General features: G+C 35.8%; 1 protein-coding gene across 1 annotated transcript in view; it reads right to left on the reverse strand.

Moving 5' to 3' along the window:
- Nucleotides 1-20,047, reverse strand: part of Lipi (lipase I) — a 46,158-nt gene extending 26,111 nt beyond the window's left edge. Inside the window, exons 1-7 of the mRNA XM_075953235.1 lie at nucleotides 19,751-20,047; nucleotides 17,738-17,846; nucleotides 15,383-15,484; nucleotides 9,730-9,819; nucleotides 8,601-8,768; nucleotides 6,011-6,118; nucleotides 4,402-4,513 (exon numbers count right to left, since the gene is read on the reverse strand). Coding sequence (XP_075809350.1) covers nucleotides 4,402-4,513; nucleotides 6,011-6,118; nucleotides 8,601-8,768; nucleotides 9,730-9,819; nucleotides 15,383-15,484; nucleotides 17,738-17,846; nucleotides 19,751-20,047 — 986 coding nt within the window. The remainder of the gene's footprint in view (nucleotides 1-4,401; nucleotides 4,514-6,010; nucleotides 6,119-8,600; nucleotides 8,769-9,729; nucleotides 9,820-15,382; nucleotides 15,485-17,737; nucleotides 17,847-19,750) is intronic.
- Between the last annotated feature and the right edge of the window lie 233 nt (nucleotides 20,048-20,280).

The following is a 20,280-nucleotide window of genomic DNA, read 5'->3' on the forward strand; positions in this document are numbered from 1 at the left end:
ACAAGACAATTTTATAGAGCAGAGGTCAGACAAGACAGAATAAAATAACAGTGAGGATGTATGCATCTCCATATGAACATGTAGAAAAGCATATTTTCTTCAAGATTGTTTATCCTGTATTTGACTTTATAGATCATTCTTCAGCCACTGCAATTTCTTCAGTTGACTAGGACTTCAAATGAAAAATGTTATTCACCAACACATTTTAGAATATTTTCTTTAAAGAAAATATCAATAAAATACTGAGATTAAAAATGAAAAATACTATTTTATAAACATAATTTCATGATCACTCTCAATGTATCAAGGATAGTAACAAGGCTTAAACCACACACTTGAACTTTATTTAGCCAGTAACCTCCTTTTAATGATATTATAAAAATGGTCATATCAAGAAAAGTTAGGTTCAAATCATACAGATTGCTTTCTTGAAATCACAAAGCTATTAGTTAATCATTTGTGGTGTAAAACCATACTTTTAAACCCTCTTTATTACTCCTTTCCTCAATTCTTTATCTCTGTGTGGCAGAAATATGAGTCTATAACATAATTCCTGTCATTATAGTTTTGTCCAAATCCAAGAACCCTCTCTATAGTCATCTCTCAGAAGCTAAAATTAAGGGTCTAAGCAATTTGGACCAGAGAAACCACAAGATTTGGGTCAGAAGAAAGAAGCAAATGGGGAAAAGAAAACAGAAGGAATTAGATAAAAGGAAAGAGCGCGGAAATCCTCATTGAAGAAAAAAGTACGGCAAAATGTGGTCAAACAAAGGCAAGGATCTATGTAGAACAGAGAACAAAATTGCAGCTTTGGTGTGGAAGCCCTAACATTTCTGACCAAGCTTGAATTGTCTGTGCCCTGTTATCCCTTTTTTTTTTTCATCACAGAAGTTAGGTTATCCAAAGGATGTAACCATTCACTTCAAAGTTCATCTCTATTCTCACCCTGGCAGGGTACCCACTTTCCCCCAGAATATAACTTCATTTGGTATATCGCTTATGTATTTCAAAGAGCATATCCAGATTCTTCAGATTTCCCACAATAAACTCAGATAGCAATGCCACCTACAAATTCACATTGTCCCTAGGGTTTCCAACTGCCTGAACTCTTATTTTCTTAGTATCAAGGGCTTTTCTCTCTTCTGTTCTCTCCTCTCCTCTCCTCTCCTCTCCTCTCCTCCCCTCCCCTCCCCTCCCCTCCCCTTCTCTTCTCTTCTCTTCTCTTCTCTTCTCTTCTCTTCTCTTCTCTTCTCTTCTCTTCTCTTCTCCCCTCTCCTTTTTACTTTCCTTCTTCCCTTCTCTCTATCACACTCAGTCTCTAAATTCTTACTCTCCCCACTGTCTTCAGACAATTTCAGTGTAAACAATCCTTAAAGACTTTCTGAAGGAATGATAACTATCATAATTTGGTTTTACTTTTAATTTAAACTCTATCTGCTGTACTAATATATACATAGATACTACTGTGTATATATACTAGTGTATATATATACTACAATATATGCTTTATATATGCTTTAATTTAAAGTCGCTCTCTCTCTCTCTCTCTCTCTCTCTCTCTCTCTCTCTCTCTCTCTCTCTCTCTCTCTCCCTACCTACCTACCATGAGTGTGGGTGATATTGCTTAGTGGGTAAAGCCTACCACACCTAACAGTCTGAGTTTCATTCCTGGAACCCACATGATGGAAGCAGAGACTGAAAGCCCATGACATATCCACTGACCTCCATATACAAGCTGTAGCATTTGTACCCCCTCCCACCACACACACAAATATGCACAATCAATATACTAAAAATAAATAAATAAAATCCTAAATTTATAAAACCTTACACTTCAAACCATACTATAATAACCAAGTACTTTTAAGTGACTTTAAAAAAATAACCACACCACAGCAATCTGTACAAAAATCAGGAGCCAGTACATTTCCAGTGAAGTCCAATTTACTAATAAAATAATGAACCAAAAAAGAGTGTTTACAAATCCCGTAGAGAACAGGTGAGTAGGATGGGGAAGGGAGGAAGCGGAGGAGGAAAGGGACAGGAAGAAGGATCAGGAGGGGCAAGAAGAGGTAGAGGGAGTGTAATGCAAGCAGAAGTTCAGCATTCATATGTGCAATAGTCAAAGGTGATTTTAAGTGTTTTCTCTATAATCTTGGGCATTTTGCATAAAGAGCAAATATTCCCATTTCAGTTCTTGAATGGGAAATGCATGGTCTTTCAAGATTCTTTGATTCTTCTAGTGTTCAAAGAAAAGTTCATATGTCAAATAGCTCTAATAGAAAAACAATAGCCAAGCTTAGGCTGACATGTTGTCATAAATATACATGTCCTCATAATGTTATCCTTTTGTGGACTGAATCCATTATGAGCAAAATCCATCACTATTTCACAGTGTTTCACTGTTTGCAAAGTAAATCAGAACAAATTTCCTTACCTACTGGAAAAAATCGGAGCAACTGTATTAGGAGGTTGGTCTACGTGCTATTTATGAGTTTAGTCACTCTGTCTTCTCTGAGCCTTCCAAAAGCAACTTTTCCCAGTTTGCTTATGGGATTGGATTACTTTCAGATGTGTTTACTCCTTTTCTGCCTTCTGACAGCACATTAGGTGCTAATCTATCATGCAGCTCACCACACAGATTCAGTTATGCATTAGCCTTCACCAGTCTTTTGTGACTTTCTTCTGAACAATAACACGATTTCTGTTTAAGTGTGCAGATGTCCCTATAACACCTGGATATGTTTACTCATAAGTTATGTGCTGGATAAGTGAATTAATTTAAAAGCAAACAGTATATTTCTGGTAAGAATAAACAGTAGGCTATATATGTGTGTGTAATATATCCAAAAACTTTTTACAATTTAAGAGATCTGTATTAATGAACTATTTACTAAGCAGCAGTTGATATTATAATATACAATATATAATCAATGTCCATGCTTGGGCAAAATGTTCTCTTAATGAAACATGGACCTTGATAAAAGTAAAGAATTTAGAATAAAATTCTTATATATGTTCTATATTATTTTGAGTGACTGAAAAGAGGTGAAAATGGGAAGAAAAATTACTTTTACACTATCATTTCCATGTCGTCTGCAATGACTCTTATTAATTTAAAAGTTATAGTTATGTAATGAAATATTAAAATATTTATTTCAATTTTTACTTTCCTGTTGTTGACACAGTATTTCATTTTTGAGAATGATCATAGCAGCCATGACGGAAACTCTTAGCTTTACTTCATTATGAAGTTTTTCAGTTTTTTTTGTCAACTTGTACTTTTTTCTTTTGATCTTCTTCATAAATTCCAAGATTTTAAATTTTTCTGTGTTCTATATCACATCTACTATTTGATTTGGCTATGTACTATATTTTTTATGTCATTGCAGATTTTTAATTAAATGTTAATATCATTGTAACATTAACGAGGCTGTTACCATTGTTTGATAACTAAACTTGCTTCCAGTCAGGGAGGTTTTCCTCTCTCATAGATGACAACTGAATAAATCTGTATGTTACTATATGTCCAGATCCAAGACTCACCACACATTACATTTAGTTTACTGGCCAGTTCATGTTATTGTTACTTAAGCTGCAATGACAGTAAATTTTGGAGATAACAACTGTGACTCCTGAAAACCCAAAAGTCACCAATAACAGGAAAGATTGAAGCCAACTTATACCATATTAATAGCTAAAAAAAGTTTATTATTCATTTAATCAGCAAACATGAAAGCAGTTTCCCTTTCTAGATAGTTAAGCCAGTACATTGGAAGCAGTAATTTTAAACAAAACAACAACAACAAAAAATCCTTTATATCATTCTTTGGCTTAAGAGAAAAAAATTTTTAAGAATTTATCTAAGATTAAAAAGATATTCAGAAAACTTGAGCTGAAAATGAACTTGACGTTTAAGTAACATTAGAAACATGTACATACAGTCATATACATGTAAAAATTCATTTGGAATTGAGGAGAAAGATACTTCAACATATATTTGGAAGCTTTGTAGTGTGGAGTTTTATAAATGTTAAATTTGTGCCACTCTAGATGTCACTGTAGTTTTACAACACTGCGAAAATCATATTTCATAAAATCTGCAGGAAATAAGCAAGCAAGATCATGAGGATGAACATTGGAATTGAGGGTCAAATATGTAACAAAAATGGCTCCTCCTGTTCCTCTAACATTTGTGACCATGAGCTGTGAAACACAAGCTGCCTGTTACATATTCACTGTCTTCCCATAGAATGAAATACTAGAACATGATAGGTAAACATGATATGTAAGCCTGTGCATTTAGAAAATTAATTCTGCATTATCTACTGAACCATGTGTAGATCTGCAAATAAGCAAACACTTAATTTCTCAAAGAAGTAAGTAAAAAGTGGTACTTACTCATAAAGCCTCGGATATGAAAATTGGTCATGCTGGCTTAATACACTAAATGAAATTGAGCCATCCTTCACAGTTTTGTTATAAGAAATTATACTGAGAGAAAAATAATAGGCTACAAAATAAAAATGCAGAATATTATTCCTATTATATTACAACTTTATTTTGTTTTGTCACAAATGCAGGAAACGCACACAAGCACACATGATAGTCCCATATTTTATGCAAACAAAAATTTCAGAGAGAATAATTTTATCAATGGAAAATGCATTCTACTTCTCTTTGGGTTATTTCCAAAATATTTTTCCTAATTCTTCGAGAATTTCAGACACATTTATCCTCACCCCTAGCTTTTCCCACATCCACCACACCTACCCTAACTTCTGCAACACCAAACTTTGAGTTTTCTAATTTTTTCTCCCTATTGACTAGAGATTATTTTGCCCAACTATTCTTGGGAGTGGGATCTGCTCTGAACTGTGGTAAACATTCTATGAGTCACATCATTATAGAAAACATTTAAAAAGTCATATTTTGAAGAATAAAAACCTGCCAGTCAATCATCAGTCTTGAGTACAGTGATAATTTGGTTAAATTGACACTACATTATGACTTCCCTGCAAACATAAAATCAAATAGAAAAATAACATAAGACAACATTTTTTTCAAGGACATATTTAAATATTGTAAGTCTCTTAATGACATCATTAATAAATACAACTAAATTTGCTTGCCAACTTTAATCATCATCTCATTGCCTACTGAGCTGTTATACCTCAAGTAGATACATGCAGGGAAGTGCTATTCCAAAATAAAAGGGCTCACAGTGAACTAGAGAGATTTTGTTCAGTGATTAGGAGTCATACAGCTCTGGCAGAAGACAGGAGTTGGAATCTCAGCAGACATGTCAAATGATTCACCGATGCCTGTAATTCTAGCTCCAGGGAGATTAAATGCCTTTGGTCTCTATGAGCATCTGCATTCATGAGTGTGGACACACACACACAAACACACACACATGTGAACACACAAACATACACACAAAACGGCAAACAATGCTAAACTAAAGCTTTTAAAATAATTGGCCGAAATTACTACTGAAAAGTCATCAGTAGGTTTTATTTTAGAAATAAAGATATTAATAATGAAGAGTGAGAGATGGAGAAGTTAACATATATGTGGAGGAAACTGAAATTATGAACTATAAATAAAGTTTCGAGGCAAGAAGTAGTTGGAGAAGAAAAGATGAAGAAAGCAGCTGGAGAAGTAAGATAAAAGGCGAAGAACATCAAAAGGATGCAGATGTGAGTGCAGAAATCATGACCAACTAGGGCTTGAAACTAAATGGAGCTAGCCTGGGTTGATTCTAAAATGGCTTGGGAATGTTGACTGCATTGTCTTTCTATCTTTTTCCCCCATGATTGACATTGCCTATCTTATTACACTTCTCTAACTGGTGGGCTTGAAAGTAAGTAATTTGACCCTTCAATTTACAGGTTTAGAAAGCAAGACAAATCCATCCTTAAAGATTAATTATAAAGAAGGTTTCAGTTATCCCTAAATAACATATGCTTGAGCATAATGTTCATTTATGTAAATTCTAACCACTTACCACAGAATGGATTTTTGCTGCTAGTATCCAAAAATGCAATGGTCCTGAAAGGCCCTCCTTCCTTTTTTTCCTTCAAACCTTCTTTCCACCAAGGTTTAGCTTGGTTACCTAAGATTTAAGAAATAAGCACAGAAATTGAATTCCATCAAGTAGCACACAAATTCTCCAAATCACTAAAGTTCTTAAATGTCAATGGACAGCATCAAGTATAGATTAAAAGGTATGCTGGAAATATGTAAGATGCTTTACAATATTTTTTTAAAGTAGCTCACATTCAAGATTCACAAAAATCACTACATTCTCTGAAAGTTCTATCAGATCCTGACATATATTAGTATGACTGAGATACACTTGTATCATTTTTATACAATTATATATTCAGAAGTTTTTGCATAACTCTTTTTAGCAAATTCACCAGAATAAGTGAGTTGCATAAAATTTTAACATGCAGTTTAGTTCCATGAATGAAGACGCAAAACTATCCTACAGCTACAATATTGTATTATGCCATAATACATAAGCATATAAATAATATAAATACATATATAAATTCTATGTTTTCTCCCCTTCTCACTTTTCTCACCCCATTTCCACTTACCCCCATCCCACCCCACCCCCAAGTTTCCAGTTTTTGCGGGATAAAGAAAGGGTGGATATGGGAGCAGGGAAGTATATATCCTAATTAAGGGAGCCATCTTAGGGTTGGCAAGAGACTTGACTCTAGAGGGGCTCGCAGGTGTCCAGGGAGATGCCCCCAGCTAGTACTTTGGGCAACTGAGGAGAGGGAACCTGAAATGACCCTATCCTATAGCCATACTGATATATCTTGCATATCACCATAGAAACTTCATCTGGCGATGGATGGAGATAGAGACAGAGACCCACATTGGAGCACTGGACTGAGCTCCCAAGGTCCAAATGAGGAGCAGAAGGAGGGAGAACACAAGCAAGGAAGTCAGGACCGCGAGGGTTGCACCTACCCACTGTAACAATGAGGCTGATCTATTGGAAGCTCACCAAAGCCAGCTGTACTGGGACTGAAAAAGCATGGGATAAAACAGGACTCTCTGAACATAGCGGACAATGAGGGCTGATGAGAAGCCAAGGGCAATGGCACTGGGTTTTGATCCTACTGCATGAACTGGCTTTTTGGGAGCCTAGCCTGTTTGGATGCTCACCTTCTTGGGCCTGGATGGAGGAGGGAGGACCTTGGACTTCCCACAGGGCAGGGAATCCAGACTGCTCTTCAGACTCCAGAGGGAGGGGGAATGGGGTGTGGAGAGGGGAAGAGGAGTGGGGAGAAGGGGAGAGGAGTGGGGGGAGGGAGAGATGAGTGGGAGGAGGGGAAGTGAGATGGGAGGCGGGGAGGAGGCGGAGATTTTTTTTAATAAATAAATAAATAAAAATAAAAAAAATAAATCCTATGTTTTGAATGTATTTCTTATATTTGTGCATACTGAATACTAAATTAGTAACATATTAAATAATGCCAAATGCCTTTTTATATCTACCTCAAAACTTTTGAATGTTCATATAACAGAGAGAAAACTTAAATTTCAGAATTTTTAACTTCAGTTCAACCTTGTGCTCTTAAGCAATCTATATAGTTGCCTTGACTCACAGATGGAAAAATGATGCCACCAGAAAAGCAATCCCATCTAGAAGTATAAGTAAATTTCCCTAATTGGGAGAATTACATGAAATTTTTTACTTATAGGTCTTGTGGACAGAAGAAATGTATGGAAATGGGGATTTGACAAATCCTAGATGGATCATGCTTCATATAGCGATGCCCCATGAGCATTCAGTAAGGTTGAATAAAGCTTGATGCACTGGGTTCATTTCAGTCCCATGCCTAGAGATGCTTTGACCATGCAAACATTTCAGGAAAACCCTTCTATAATACTAACAATATATTGATATGTTTACACCATGCTGAGACCTAATATTTTCTTTGGGAAATACTGAACAGTGTCTGAAATTCTTTAAAGCTCTATTTTTTTTATTTTTACTTGAACACATTATTTACTTGTTTATTCATTCACATTTTATTTATATGTATAATAACTATAAATATATTTGATATATATTATATCATATATTGACATACCCTAATCCTCTTTACCTCTTCCTACTTAATCCTATCTTCTTGTGGAATCTATTGTTTTTCCGTATTTTCCATTGGCTGACTTTCATTTTCAAAAGATGCCAGTGTAAATATCCTTGCTATGTCTTACTGATATGGAAAGCATGAATCACATGCAATTTTTTACTATCTTCTGAGACCAAATGTAAAGCTAGCTATGATGCATATCTCTTCACTTGGGTCTAAGATTTCCTATTAAAAGAAAAAGATGTGGAATATAGAAATTTCTGCCTGTATGCCTAGGAAGAGGGGTTGACAAATTCCTTAGGAAAAATGGTAGGAAATATATAATCTAAATCTATTGCTATCCCCATTGATAATTTCCGCCAAACCATAATATATTAGCAGATTTTATGAATCACAGGTTAGCCTCCGGTCTAAAATACTACCCCAGGGATGTTACTCAAGTTCAAAAGGAATTTTAGTAAATAGAAGTTCCCTTACCAAGCCTAGGACAGGAGTCTTTGGGAAGGTTCCCACAGTCCACACATAAACCATTCTTGTAATCTTCGTAGGAGAGACAAGGAAATGAGACAAAACTGCAGTTTGTTTCAAAAGATGCAAGGAACAAGTAAACTGCTCTCTGATGGTCACATTTTATGTAATTAACTCCTTAAGGGTGAGAAGAACAAGCAAAACAACTATAAAATCAAGTTCAAGAGAATTAGAGAAATACTGACCATTAAGTTATATTAAATTCTGTGTTTCTTTTACATGCAAAGCATTGACCACAAAATAGTTACATATCAACCAATTAAAATCTTAAATTGGGCATGATTTTCTCATGAAATAAACAAGACATTTGCATAACGTAATAAATGTAAAGAATGGCTGTTTTAAATTTAACAGGCTACACAAGTACACTGCTACAATTATACTATTACTATTATAGAGTCTTTCCTTTCTAACTCTATACCCCTAAACATTTGATCTATTGTAAAACATGTCTCTGAAAACAAGTGATGTTACAGCTTGCTGATCTCACTTCCCTCTTCCAATCTTTCATACATGTTTCCATTAGTTTGAACTTTTCTAGCCATGGTGGCATTTGACCATGTGTTAACCTGCCGTGGTGCCAAAGTGAGCTAGATTCCACAGTCAGAGGCCATTCATTACTAATGTATGATACAACCAAGTGGTCACGGTTGAAAAATCCGTGTATATGTGGTAATGTGTTCATCATAAGTGCTAGATTGTGGGATCAAACTCAAATTCTAAGATATTTAGCTATATATGTGTTCTAGATGAATTTAAATTCCTGTTTGTGCTTAAAATGATGAACTAAAATTGTTAAAACCACACAAAAAGAGTCCTCATCCATTACTAAATGTAGTATATGTTAGTAACCTATGTGTATTAAATTGTATAAATTTAATTTATATCTTGTCAATAACTATTCTATGTCATTAGCAAAAAATATGATATGAAAATATTACCCACAGATTATGATAGCAAAATGTTAAGCTATTTTGTCATATCATTTTGAATCATGTATAACTGTACTCAGAATATATCATCTGAAAAAAGTCTATTTTCAATAAAAGAAAAAAGAATGAAAATACTTTTAATGTACCTGAAAAAAGGTTTGTAGGACAACCTGGCTGTTGTTTTCCTCCGTTTGGGTAAAAATCTATATGTCCCAATGGCTCTACAATGCCTAAACCTAGGGGGAAAAGCACCCATAAAATTAAAAAGCATAAAATGATGTTTGAGCAGTTGTATATAACAAAATCTGTTAACACCCAATAAAGTTACTCTTCAGAAATTTGTATCATTGACAAATGCAAGTTTTAACTTTATTAGTTTCTTCTACTTCCAGCAAATCTATCTTCTGCCTCTCTCCTCCTCCCTTCCCCTTCCTTCCTACTTCCCCTCCTAATTCTCCTCTTTCTTCTTTTTTTTTGAGATATGGATATAAGCAATATCCCAAACTTCCCTAGAACCGGCTATGTAACCTAACTCTGCCTCCCCGCCCCCCACTCTCTTTCTTTCAACTTAATAAATTCATCCATTCAATCAAAAAAGGCTCAGGGCATTTTCAATAATTTTTCTAATGAATTTATCCAATATTTTCTTACCAGTGTTACCAAGAGCGATATAAAGACAATTAAAATCAATAGAGAATTTATTCTCTCCTTATAGAAAAACAGTCCTTCTCTGTGGTTTTAAAGTTGTGCTCCAGTTGGTATACATCACAAGAAGAAAATGAATAGAAACATAAATAGCAGCATTGACTATTGTTGGCCGAGACTATTCATTTGTTCCCAGCAGCCCAGGCACCAAATAATCACCCAGAAACTATATTATTTGTAATACTTCTTGGCCAATACCTTAAGATTATTTCTAGCTAGCACTTACATCTTAAATGAATTTATTTCTATTATTTAATATTTTACCCCAAGACTCATGGTTTACCAGCAAGATTCTGGCATGTCTGTCTCCTGGAGCAACTACATAGTGTCTGTTTGACTCCATATATTTTCTCCCAGCATTCAACTTAGTTTTCCCACCTAGCTCTATTCTGCCCTGCTATAGGACTAAAGCAACTTTATTCATTAACCAATGATATTCACAGCATATAGATTGGAATCCCACATCCCCTCCCCTTTTTTGTCTAAATAAAAAGAAAAGTTTTAACTTTAACATAGCAAGATTACATACAACAAAACAAGTTTCAAGAAAAAATTAGAGTTCAAATATTTATATCTACTTTATCCTTTATCTTACCTAAGGAAAACTATAACTACCTATTCCTCAACTTCATCAAAGACCCCAGAAGTGCATTGTAAGCAACTTCCAAAACTCTAGAATTGATAGAGATACCTATCTTCTATAACATTGTTCTTCTGTAACATTGAGGCATCCATCTTTAGCCTACAGGCCCATAGTATCCAGCAGACTTTTCCATGAAGCAGGAAATTTGAAGATCTGTTCTGCCTTCTAATGGCAAAGTCCATCAGTTGCTTTCATTCATGCAGAATGTCTGGTAGTTTCCTCTGTGAAGTAGGTACACTGAAGGACCATCCTATCTTATGGAATGTTCAGCAGTAACTTTTCTGTGGGTTCTGCATGTCCAGTTCATACAGCATACATTTATGCAGTCCAGGCAATAGCAATTTCTTGCCAAAATGACTAGCAAAGTCTATAAGGAGATTCTTCAATTCCCAGTTTCCTCTTGAAGTAGACTGGTACTGCCAGGAACAGATGTGTCTCACTGTCGTGAAAAGTCCTAAGCTCTTAAAACATTTTAAATGCCATATTCTGCACATCTTTGAAAGATTTGGAGAATATTTACCCTTCTGGAATATATCTCTGTATATATAAATACCTAACTAACATGACTACAAGTTTGACTATTATAAATGACTATCTATTAATCTGTATTTTTAACTATAAATTACTTTTTTAAATGAATTGCACAAACACAATACTTTAATCAAGAGCAGAAATATATATATAACAAAGTTGACCTTAAATTTATCAATAGACCAAGATCCATATCAATGAAAAGTATTCATGTCTATAGCATATCCCCCTTATAAATGTAAACAAATGTTTATCAACAAGCATTTAGGGAATTTGGGTGTAGTTCTCTTCAAACTGTGTCCTGTTTTTAGTTGGGCAAAGTAATTTTGCAGGTTTACGCAGACCTTTCAGGGGGTCTTGTTTCATTGAACCACATTAGTCTGGAAGGAATCCACAGGTTCTCATCCTCTGTGGAAACAAAATCAGAACCTCTTTTCCAAAGCAACATATCCTTAGACCCAAATTTTGAAGTCAAGATACCTTTAATATATGTATGTATGTATGTATGTATGTATGTATGTATGTATGTATGTATGTTTAGCTTAGCAGCTCATTCCCAATCAAAAATTTCAAAGAAAGCTCAACAATATACATAATCCAAACTATCTGTGTATATTCCATCTTTACATGGCTTATTTTTCTTTACTCCTTTAATCTATGACTGTCTGTACTCTGTCTCTTTAAAGACTTTGTTTTATTTTTTGAAATTATTTACTTCTTTTTATAATTATACTCTTCTTCTCTCTCCCAAGTCTACATATATTTTTAAACACACTATGGCCTACTTATTTCTGTCTGAATCTGTCTTTATTGTGTATCTATAATCATTTTGACCAGGAACGCTTTAAAATGGTAAGCATTTTAGTCACAGAGACCCTGAATGCTGGCTCTGCCTCTCTCAGGCTTTCAGTAAGGCAGAGGAACCTTACCGCCCACTCTGGGACTGCTGGGTGTGAACCATGCTCACCACCTCAACTCTGGGTAGCACTGTGCAGCATATATGTAGGGCCCTGGTCTCCCTTATTCCTGGGGTGCATTCGCAGGTACAGTTTATGATCAGCTAACTAAGCTTCCTGTGTGTTTCTGTGCTCTCCCTGCCCCGCCTGGTGGTTAGCTGCAGGGCATTTACTCCATTGTTGATATGGTAATTTCCCACCTGCCTGGGCGGAGATCCTTGTGCTGCAGTTTGGTAGATAAGGACTCCCCCAATGCTGAATAAAGGGGCATTCGGCTGATCTCCTTTCGAATGACCCTGGTCTCTCTGTGTGATCTTTTCAATCTCCAGGCCCTTGCCCGACTCGCGTTCGGTACAGTGGCGCGCAAACTGCACTGAGGGTGTAACACAAAATCTGGTGTTACACATATAAACCCTTTTAATCTCTGTATAAGCTAAATCCCCCATGCAGTGCACTTCTCAGCCTGGGAATGACTCTGTGAATGGCCGTGGGAAGCCTCCATGCTCTCCTGCCTGTGCAGAAGACCCGAGCCCAGGCCAGGGTACTGAGTAGCATGCAAGCTCTCAGTTCCTTTCCTCCTAACCTGGAGCTAGCATACAAGCATCCAAAACCCCACTCAATTGCTTGGCCTCCTGAAAGTGCCAGACCTGTTCCTGTAACTAGCAGGAACCATGAAGCCTTCTTAAAAGAGCCACACAGTGTTTGTTGCTACCGCTGAGTCAGGAAGACCTCTCTTAAAGAATTCGCAGAGCCCCTACTCTCTGCCTGCAAACAAAGCCCAGCAGGAAAAAAAAAATGATGGCTACCAAGAAATCATTCTTAATTCTGTTCTTTTGTGTCTAGAATTTCTTTCCAAGTTTTTTTCAGGTTTTACATGGATGTAGTCAGCACATGTTGGACCACCAATTTGCTTAGTTTTTCCTCCTAGCTCTATTTTGCCCTGCTATAGGACCAAAGCAGGTTTATTCATTAAGCAATTGTAGTCACAGCGTATAGAGGGTAATCCCACATCAGACCAGGGCAAAAAATAATATCAAGTCAGTGACTGCCAATAAAATGAAGATGATTATTTTAAAATGAAATTTCAATTTATACAATGACATGACAATTCTTAAAACCTAAACACATAAGTTTTGATTGTAAGCCTACCCTTTAATGGTTGAGCCATATTTCCAGCCCAAAGGATTCATAGTCATACCACAAGAACAATTGCTCAACTGTGTTCATAGTAGCATAGTAGCCAGAACCTCAATGCACTTCAACCAAAGAATTTATAAAGACTATGTGGATATTTACACAATGGAGTTTTACTTAGTGGTAAAAACACAATGACATCTTAAAATTTGCAGGCAAATAGATGGAACTAAAAAAAAAATATCTTGAGTGAGGTAACTCAGACCCAGAAAGACAAACATGGTATGTAGTCACTCATAAGTGGATATTAGACACAAAGCAAAGGATAATCAGTCTGATGTGGAACTTCCCTCTGTATGCTGTGATTACCATTAATGAATAAAGAAACTGCTTTGGACCTATAGCAGGGTAGAACATAGGTAGGCAGGAAAAACTATATTGAATGCTGGTAAAAAGTAGACAGAGTCAGACAGAAACCATGTAGCCCTACCGGAAATTTAGCCAGTAAGCCACAGCCACATACCAATACACAGATTGATAGAAATGGGTTAAATTAATATCTAAGAGTTAGCCAATAAGAAGCTAGAGCTAATGGGCTAAGCAGTTATTTAATCGATACAGTTTCTGTGTGATTATTTCAGGGCTGAGCAGACAGGAAGCAACAAGAGGCCTCTCCTCCTACACCAGTCTATGGTCTACAACCCCAGAGAAGCCAGTAAATAAGGAGAATTCTAAAAGAGACATACATGGATACCCCCGTAGAGGGGGAATAGAATACATCTCCTTAGTAAATTGTGAGCTTGGAAGAGGAATGGTGAAGGGTCGAAGGAGAGTGAAGAGGGGATAAGGGGAGTGGGAAGGAGAGCATGAGGGATCCTGAAGGTCAGGTTGGGGGAAGGACAGAGAGGGAGAGCAAGGAAACAGATATCTTGATAGAGGGAGATATAGGATTATCAAGAAACCTGGCACTAGGGAAACTTCCAAGAATCCACAGAATGACCCTAAGCAATAGTAGAGGTAGTGCTTTAACTGCCTTTCCCAGTCAAAAGATAGATGACTATCTTAATTGTCATCATAGAACCATCACCTAGTAACTGATAGAAGCAGATGCAGAGATCCACAGCTAAGCACTGGACCACGCTCCTAGAGTCCAGTCATAAAAAAAGGAGGAGCTATAATATGAGCAAAAGGGTCAAGATTATAATGGGGAATCCCACAGAAACAACTGATCCTTGCTAGTGGGAGTTCAATAACTCTGGACTGACAGCTGGGAAACCTGCATAGGACCTAGCTAGGCCCTTCTAATGTGGATGACAGTTGTGAGGCTTGGGCAGTGTGTGGGACCACCAGCCATGCAACCAGTATTTATCCCTAGTAATAAACTGGCTTTATGGAAACCATGGAGGGATACCTTGCTCAGCTCAGATACAAGGGGGAGGGTCTCGGTCCTGCCCCAAGTGATTTGAGAGACTCTTTAAACCCCCTTGGGAGGCCTCAACCTCTCTGAGGAGTGGGGCTGGGGTTTGGGGGAAGGAAAAGAGGAGAGAGAAAGAGGAAGGGAAGGAGAGGAAACTGGGATTGGTATGTAAAATAAAAAGGTTGTTTTTAAAAAGAACATAAGAAAAAATAGTAATAATAAATAAACACAAGGCAAACAATACCAGAAACCATTGCAAAAACACAGACAAACAAACAACAACAAAACCCAAAACTCATTAAATCCCAAACATTTTATAAACAGTGCTTCCTTATTTTACAACATCTTCATCAGAAATCTATATTCCACACTTTGCTTTTAAACACAAAACTAATAAATACTTATTATTTTACCGTTGGAATCAGTATGGATGACATCCACAAACTTTGCATCAGTGTAATCTAACCTGCTATCTGCTGGTTTTCTAGAAAAATTTGGTCCAGCCGGGTCAAGACCTGAAATACAAAATAAGAAGTATCAGTCTAATAATGTCTTAGTACTTTGTTATGTTTTATACTTGCTGTATTGTCAATTATAAATACAAATATCTTCAGTTTTAGTTTAAACATGTCTAAGCCTATCTAAAGATATTAAATTTGACAAATGACAAGTGCCTCTTATTTAAATATTTATTGGCAACCTTTATAGTTAGTCTAAAAAAAGAATATTGTTAAGCTATTTTTAGCATTTTTATCTAAGAAGCAGATAGAGTAATTTATGAAACTTTATATTTAATAGTAACAGATATCCCTCCTAATTGAGGAAAAGAGCTAATGAATACCATCCGGACCTCTCTTGAATTATTTGCCTTACTGGCTTCATCCTGTGACTGCCTATAAGTCTAAAATACATTTTAGATATCAATGCTATTCAGGTTAATGAATGGAACAAATTTCCTATTTTCTTAGTAGTCCTCTCTCCTAAGAGTTTCCTATACATTCTTAAGTAAAAATGTTATAAATTCCATGAAATATGGATATTATTCTATAGGATTAATTCTAAACTAAAATTCACAGATCATGACTTTCTGATAGCAAAGGGGTGAAAATAGAATAAAATCCACTGAAGGATGAGACATCTAGTTTCCCAGACCCATGGAGCAGGAAGGAAAGAAAAACTTACTCTCTTAAGTTGTTCTTTTACCCACATTAATATACAAATTAATATTATTTTAACTATTATTCACTTCACACTCTTCTATTGTCCTATTTTATTTAGCCCAATTGACATAATGCCCCACCCTCTGTTTCTCTACATTTTTCTTATGTAAGAAGCCTATATTTTTGGTCTTTCAGACTTTTGCAATAGTGTGGTGGCAGAAGAATAGGCAAGTAAGCATATGCATCAATATGAGCAATTCTACCTCTCCTTTCTTTTATGAAATTTTATTAAGACAATGTTATCCTTCATTAATAATTGGGATTATAACATTTCAGTGATATGCATATGGATAATTGCTTAATAAACCTGATGTAGACAAATGATGGAAATCTCTGTAAGCATCATGTCATTGTTGCCTTTAACAACAGTTAAATTTACTGTGTGAATCTGAGTGAACATGAGAATGTTTCAAATTTGAATAGCAACTGCTGATTTGTCTAGTACTCCAGTGAATGTTTAAAAGAATTAAAATCCAACAGCGTGTATAAAAGTGAACTATATAACTAATACTTTTAGCTAATAAATAAATGATTTTTTGATGGATCAATTTTTCCCATGTAGCTTTTGACATTTAGATAAAGCTATAAAAACATAATGCTTGATTTTCATGTTTACCTTAATCACTAAGGAAGAATTAACAATCCAATAAAAAGTAATATTTGAATATATTTTGTAGCAGTGTGATATGGGATTCCCTTCTGTGTGCTGTGAATATATTTCATTGCCATTGGTTAATAAAGAAGCTGCTTTCAGTCAATGACTTAAAAGATTAAAGCCAGTCAAAAAATCTGAACAAAGATGTAGAGAGAGAGAGAGTAGGCATAGTTGAGGAGATGCCGTGTAGCTGCCGAATAAGAGAGATGCCCCAGAACCTTACCAGTAATGGGTTAATTGAAGATGCAAGAGTTAGTTAATAAGAAGCCTAAGTTAATAGGCCAAGTAGTGTTTTAATTAATATAGTTTCTTCGTAATTATTTCAGGTCTGGGTGGCCAGGAACGAACAAGCAGCTTCCTTCAAAAGCAGTGTCTTCAGGTGTTGTAATAGGAGCAGCGGGGCTGTGTCCCCAGCACCCCGCCACCTGGCTAGCTTATGCCCGAAATAACAACACACAAACTGTATTCATTTAAACACTGCTTGGCCCATTTCTATCTAGCCTCTTCTAGGCTAATTCTCACATATTAATTTAGCCCATTTCTAATCATCTGTGTTGCACCCCAAGTTGCACTTACGGGGAAGATTCTAGCCTACGTCCATCCTGAGTCGGAGCTTCATCATGTGTGTCTGCCCAGGAGCCGGGAGCATGGCGTCTCTCTGAGGCGTCTGCTCCCGAGAGGAGAGCTGTCAAGTCTGAGCTCACTTCCTCTTCCTCCCAGCATTCTGTTCTGTTTACTCCACCTACCTATGTTCTAACCAATAAAATGGGCCAAGGCAGTTCCTTTATTAGCCAATGACCTTCCTCCATCATTCAGGTTTTAAACAGAATAAACTCTAGGAGGAAAATGTGCTTACATGATAATTTTACAAAAAGAAAAAAAGATAGTTTTACCTGTGATTCTTCCAAGTTGACCGTGAAATAGTTTTCCTACAAAACCACTAATATGAGCCCCTAAGCTCATACCTATGAAATGAAAATTGTCAAGAGATGCTCCATGGTTCTGCAATTGAAAAATACAATGCAATGATTTTAATTTTGGCAAATCACAAATAATTCCTAATATACTGACACTCTGAAATTCATTCTGACTTCACGCATTTCTGGGATATAAGTAAGGAGCTAACAACTTTGAAAAGATGATAACTTTGTTCAGCTTGCATCCTGAAATGTCTTATTTCTCTCTTTTTTTTTCCCAGGAACATCATTCAAATTCAGCTGTGAATATAAGCTTTAGTTATCCATAATGTATGGTGAAATATTTAATACTTAATTATCAAGGCTTTGAATGATCAAATAGTAATAATAGGCATGACCAAATGTTTATTCTGTGGTAAGTACCTCAACATGTGTTTTATAAGTTTTTATTTAATATTACTGTTTGCCATTCGAGTTATTCATAACTATTCTGTTACTTAAAACTCTGCCTGTCACCTATCAAACACTAACTAAACAACATCCATGAACATCCATTTACTAAGGAAAGAGGTTCAGAAGTCAAAGACGTACAAAGCTACATATAAAGATGTATTTTAAGTCAGTGATGTTTGGATTTCTATGCCTCTGAAAATTAATATGCTAAAATCCTAACCTTTAATGTTATGTGTATGTAGCAGAGACTAGAAAAAGTGATACTATAAAATTTGAACACTCAAGAATGAGGCTAATATCCTGATAAGGGACATCCAAAGAAGCTTATTTGAGTCTCCCACAGCGTAAAAACACTGTGAAAAGACACCAACTATGAACCAGGAACTGAGCCTTACCAGCCCAGAATCCACCAATCCCTTGCTTTTAGGTCTCTTAGTCTGCAGGTATGTTTGCAGAGCCAGTTTACTGTGTTTTTTTATAGTGTCTCAAATGGAAAGATACGAGCCTGAATCAGTTTGATTGCAAAATATATGCTAGTATTCTTCTGTTTTTCCTTCAGAGTATATCAATGACCCCTAATAGAACTGGTAAAAGTATAAAAGCCACTCTTACTTTTGAAATGCTAAAATGAAGTGCTTGGATTTAAGGTGGGTTCCAGGATTACAGGCTACATAGAACAGAAAAACAATCTAAAGTCATTGTGTGAAGATCTATCTGTCTGCCTCAGGTAGTTAGCTTTGTGAGTTCACTGAGTGTGTGTATCTTCCAGCAGACTCCCAGGGAGCTAATAGGAGTTGGTTATGGTCCACACTATACAGTGATGTCTGAAGGCTCATAAAATGATGTTGAACTTTCACTACTCGTGGAGAGCTAGAGGGGGACTTGGCCAGCACAAAGCAATTTTGTTCTTCAAATTCCTCAAAGCAATGTCCGCAAAGCTGAAGGGGTATTTCTCCAAACCACAAAACTATGGCTACCTTCCTCCCAGCTCCTATAAATCCTCTGTAAGCAAAATACCATGACTTTTCCTTAAATTCTCTTCCTAACTTGCACTTTCTACATTATGAAGTTCCTGTTTATCAGTGAGAGACAGTTATAAATCAGGAAAAAGTCAATTTTTCAGTTTTATACACTGTCAATCTTCTTGTCAATTATTTTCTCCACTTTTCTCTTGGGTCACAATATTTTTAAAATTGGAAATACAAAACAATAATGTTCTTAGCAATGATGACTAAAAAATGTAATGAGATTACAGTAATGTCTACTCCCCACATAAGATCACTAATTTATACTGAATTCAGGATAGATAAGGCTTAAAAGAGTCTTAAATTTTTAATTGTTTAAAATAAAATGGTTTTTACATTAAAAATGTAAAATTAAAATATAAAATTATTTAGAGTAGACAAAATATGGCTACAAAAATCACTATGTCTAATATAAAGTCTCAAATGTTTATGGAAAAAGTTTTAATTTTGTGATGTCACATAGCAACCCATATATTGTGTAGCATGTATATTTTAAAATTTTCATACTTACCAAAAGATTTTGAATGGACACACTCAAACTCTCAGCCACCTTTCTGGTGTTTTTAACAGCTCTTCTGTAAATGAAAGTTGTGGCACCATGGTTCCAGTCTACAACAATGAGATTCACATCTTCCTGTTTCAAAACTGCCTCAGTAAACATGGGAAGCCAAACTGGGGCGGATCCCAGTGGTCTGAATCCATGAATAATCCAGACCGTTTTTTTTGACAAGTCGAAACGGGCATTAAGCGAGTTATTAGATCCAAACAATGGTTCTGCACAGGTTGAATTGTACCTTGTATACATCATCAGACTTATCTTTAGATTAGTGATAAACAAATCTTTTAGGGAATACATTGCATTTAATTTTGAGAATTCAAGACATTTTCTATTAGTCTCTGTAAAAAAAGAAAAGTCAGTATGAGTATTAGGTTAACATTGTAGTTTTATTGGTGTAATATTGTACAAGTGAACAGAATTCTATTTTATTGGCATTTTATTTAATTTTTTTAATTTATTTATTTATTAAAGATTTCTGTCTC

The sequence above is a fragment of the Microtus pennsylvanicus genome, chromosome 1, assembly GCF_037038515.1.
Source record: "Microtus pennsylvanicus isolate mMicPen1 chromosome 1, mMicPen1.hap1, whole genome shotgun sequence".
NCBI lineage: Eukaryota > Metazoa > Chordata > Mammalia > Rodentia > Cricetidae > Microtus > Microtus pennsylvanicus.